The 4,059-nt window shown below is 34.3% G+C and overlaps 1 protein-coding gene across 1 annotated transcript; it reads right to left on the bottom strand.

The window, feature by feature from the left end:
* Positions 1–2,230: 2,230 nt before the first annotated feature.
* On the bottom strand, positions 2,231–3,238 carry LOC116132139 (pentatricopeptide repeat-containing protein At1g62910-like). Its single transcript, XM_031417801.1, has one exon. The coding sequence runs from the start codon at positions 3,236–3,238 to the stop codon at positions 2,231–2,233; it is 1,008 nt and encodes a 335-aa protein (XP_031273661.1).
* Between the last annotated feature and the right edge of the window lie 821 nt (positions 3,239–4,059).

Genomic DNA, 4,059 nt, shown 5'->3' with positions numbered 1-4,059 from the left:
GAAATAGAATCCATGTACGCTAATCAAGTTTGGACACTTGTTGATCCTCCAGAAGGAATAGTTCCTATTGGTTGTAAATGGGTCTTCAAGAGAAAGGTTGGCGCAGATGGAAAGGTAGAGACCTATAAGGCTAGACTGGTAGCGAAAGGTTATACTCAGAAACAAGGGTTGGACTATGAGGAAACTTTCTCACCAGTTGTAATGCTTGAATCCATCATAATCATGCTAGCCATAGCAGTTATGAAATTTGGCAAATGAATGTCAAGACTGCGTTCCTCAATGGATTTATTGAGGAAAACATATATATGCAACAACCTAAAGGTTTTGTATCCAATGCTGAGAGACATAAAGTGTGCAAATTGCATAGATCTATTTATGGATTGAAGCAAGCTTCCAGAAGCTGGAATATCCGATTTGATGAAACAATCAAAACTTTTGGTTTCATAAAGAATCCGGATGAACCATGTGTATACAAGTGGGTAAAAGATCATGTCATGATTTTCCTCATATTATATGTAGATGACATATTATTAATGGGAAATGATATTGGCATGATGATTGAAGTTAAGATGTGGTTGTCAAAAGCTTTCTCAATGAAAGATTTGGGAGAAGCAAATTACATCCTAGGAATTCGCATCTATAGAAATAGAGCGAAAGGATTGATAGGATTATCTCAGAGCATGTATATAGAGAAAATGTTGAAAAAGTTCAACATGCAAGACTCCAAAAGAGGTTTTTTGCCTTGCGGTCATGGACTACATCTTTCTAAGGATATGAGTCCTAAGACTGATCAGGAGCGACAGCGGATGCGTAATATATCCTACACTTCATCTGTGGGTAGTCTTATGTACGCAATACTATGTACAAGGCCTGATATAGCTTATGCTGTAAGTATTGCGAGCAGATATCAATCAAATCCANAGCATATTAAATTCGTGGGGTCCCTTTATAAAATAAGATTTTATTGGGCTTGGAAGTGAAAAATAAATAATTGCAAAATAGCCCAAGTATATATAAGTGCAAAAGGTTGCATTTTTGTTCATTATTCACTTGTTCACTCAAACACAAACTAAAAGCTCTCTCTCCCTAGCCAAGGCCACTCTCTAATCCTCTCAAGGTGGTGTTAAAGTGTGGAGGTTTCATCCTTTTGAAGCTAATCTTCATCAATCCAAAGCAAAGGAGTAGGTATAATCTCATATCCAAGCTTTGTTTGAAAACCGGTTTTTTGAATCCAATTTTTTTTATGCTTTCTTCTCCATTTCCACCACTCTTCATGCATGCATGCTGTTCTTTCAGTAATGCTATATTGAAGCATGCAATATGCTTGTATGTTTTATGCATATTAATTATGCCATTGTATATTGTTAAGTTTTAATATTTATATGAAGTGTTGAAACTTAATTTTATGGCATGTCATTTAGTTTTAGGTTTGTAGTTTGGGGGTTTATGTTTTATAGTTAGTTGATACATATTGTGGATATGTATAGGGTAGATATTAAAACATTAACCTAAAAACAAAACCTAAACTTTAAATCTTCCCTAATTAAAATATTAAGTCTATGCCTTCCATTATGAGTAAATTAATTCTTTGCCATAAAATTAGAGATCCAAAGATTTCTATTATGTGAGGGATGCTAATTTATGACTTAGAATTGATTGTCTTAGTTCTTGGATAGAAATTCACATTGTACCCAAGATTTCTATTATGTGAGGGTATAATAGGAATTCTATTTTAAGAAAGCATAATGGGTCGGATTTAACTAGTGTAGGGTACCAAGATTTCTATTATGTGAGGTATCTGAAACTAGAGGCAAGAAAATGAATCATAGCTTATATGGTGATATAAAAGGAAATAGTTTCCTACTTATTGAATTTAATAGACCAAGATTTCTATTATGTGAGGTTTATGAAATTTGATAAGAATTTGATTCCCCACTAGAAATTTTAATCCAGCAAAATTTCCGAATCTTTATCCNGAAAAATCTCTAAGAACCCTAAATCTCCCTCTTGGTCAAATCTCTTCTTCCCTTGGTGTGGATACTCTTTTGCTTAATTTCTCTTGAAATTAAGAGTCTCCAAGGTTGCTAAGGACTTAAGGTAACATGTTCTACCTTACTTATTTCAATTTGATTGAATTTTTTTTTTTTAAACTATGACTATACTTGTTATAGCATGATATGCTTGATTCTCCATGCATCCATCTTTCAGTTTTATCAAGTAAACTTCAATTTCACTTTTGGACCAAAAATTGAGGAAGTTGGTTCAAACATTCACGATAATTTTCGGTCTTCACAAGTAACTGCATGACTAAGGACATTATAAATTCAGTCGGCTTCAAATTTCTCTCCGCCATTTTATGAAGGAGTTCAACAACTTTTGGTATCTCGTTATTTTTTAGGAAACCAAACATCAGCATACCAAAAGTGACCTCATCTGGAGCACAACTTTTTTCCTCCATATATGACAACAACTCATTTGCGTTTTCCAGTTGTCCACTGTTACATAGCCTATTGATCAAAGTGGTATATACAATCACATTAGGCCTAATTCCTTCTGAAATCATCTCTCGATAAAGACTACGAGCTTTATTGACTATTTTATTCTTGCAATACCATTTGATTAAAGTACTGTAGCATACAACACCAGCTCTATACCCCTCTCTAGTTATAGAGTCAAACAACTCCCTTGCATAACCAATTCTACCTGCCAAGAAATAACCATTCATTAAAATGCTGTAAATATAAGCGTCAGGTTCCACACCTTGTTGAATCATAAGTTGCAACAACCTATTTGCTTCGTCCAATTTCCCTTTCTTGCAACGAAAATCTATGACCACACTAAATGTCACCACACAAGGCCGCACACCTTGATCCATCATGGATATAAATAAACTTTTAACAATCTCCCAATCGCCCAGATGACAAAAACCATGAATTAGAATGGTATAAGTGACTACGTCTGGACTAATTCCCGAACTCTTCATTTCAAAAAACAATTGTCTAGCCTTCTCAATTAATCCAGCCTTACAAAGACCATCAATTATAGTATTATAGGTAACAACATCTGGCCTACAAATAACACCAGATTCTTCATTTCCCTTAGCCATTTCTTTATGCAACTTAATGGCAACACTTATCTTCCCTGTTTTAGAAAATCCATCCATCAAAGTCCCATAAATGATCACATCAAGCCTACAACCAACAACAACCATTTTCTTAAGCAACTCCGTCGACTCCATAATCTTTCTCTCTACGCACAGAGCTTTGATCAAACAATTAAAAGGCACCACATTTCGGCTAAAACCCTTCAAAATCACCCAAAAAAACCGCAAAACTATCCGATACCCTTTCAATATTACAGAAGCAATTCATCAAAATATTCAAAGAAATCAAATCTGGAGACAACCTAGTTGAATTAAATCACTTATAAAGCGAAATCATTTCATAATAATACTTCTTCTTAGCTAGTGCACCAAACAATATGTTGAATGATGACATTGGATAAATGGGCTGCGAATTAATCATGTAATAAAAAAAGTTCAATGCTTCATTCAGAGTAAAGTTACCCGATCGACAATTTTCTTTGAGGAATTTAGCAACTGAGGATCGTTCAAGGGGTTTTTTGAAAGAATATAAAACTTCATTTTTGGAGCTTGAATTTGTGAGATTGCGTAAGTGAGCTAACAAAGATGAAATATTACCTTTCAGAGATAGGTTTTGAGATATTGAAGGCAAACGAAATGGGGATCTCAAAGCCATGTACGAAGAGTGTTTTTGTTGGTAGGTTTTCCGAAGCATGGTCATTTGCAAATGCATTAAAGAAAAATGTTTTGACAAATTTCATAAACAACCTTAACGGTTTTGAAAATTACAAACTTATGTCAAGTATCGATCTTTCCTTTCCAAACCACCTCCACGATTTCGAAAGTTGTTCACTTAGCACCCTGAAAGTGAAGGTTAAAAATGTAAATCCACGTTCAAGTGCTTTCTACTTTTTAAAAGGTCATATGAATAATGGTTCGTTATCGTATTAACAAAATTATCATATTAACAAAGATTA

This window comes from Pistacia vera, unplaced genomic scaffold (assembly GCF_008641045.1).
Source record: "Pistacia vera cultivar Batoury unplaced genomic scaffold, PisVer_v2 Contig249, whole genome shotgun sequence".
In the NCBI taxonomy this organism is placed as follows: Eukaryota; Viridiplantae; Streptophyta; class Magnoliopsida; order Sapindales; family Anacardiaceae; genus Pistacia; species Pistacia vera.
This window is presented reverse-complemented; position numbering and strand designations above follow the sequence as displayed.

What these genes read in the sequence shown, in the direction of transcription:
- LOC116132139 (XM_031417801.1), bottom strand. Translation starts at nt 3,238, where the DNA reads ATGGAGTCGACGGAGTTGCTTAAGAAAATGGTTGTTGTTGGTTGTAGG.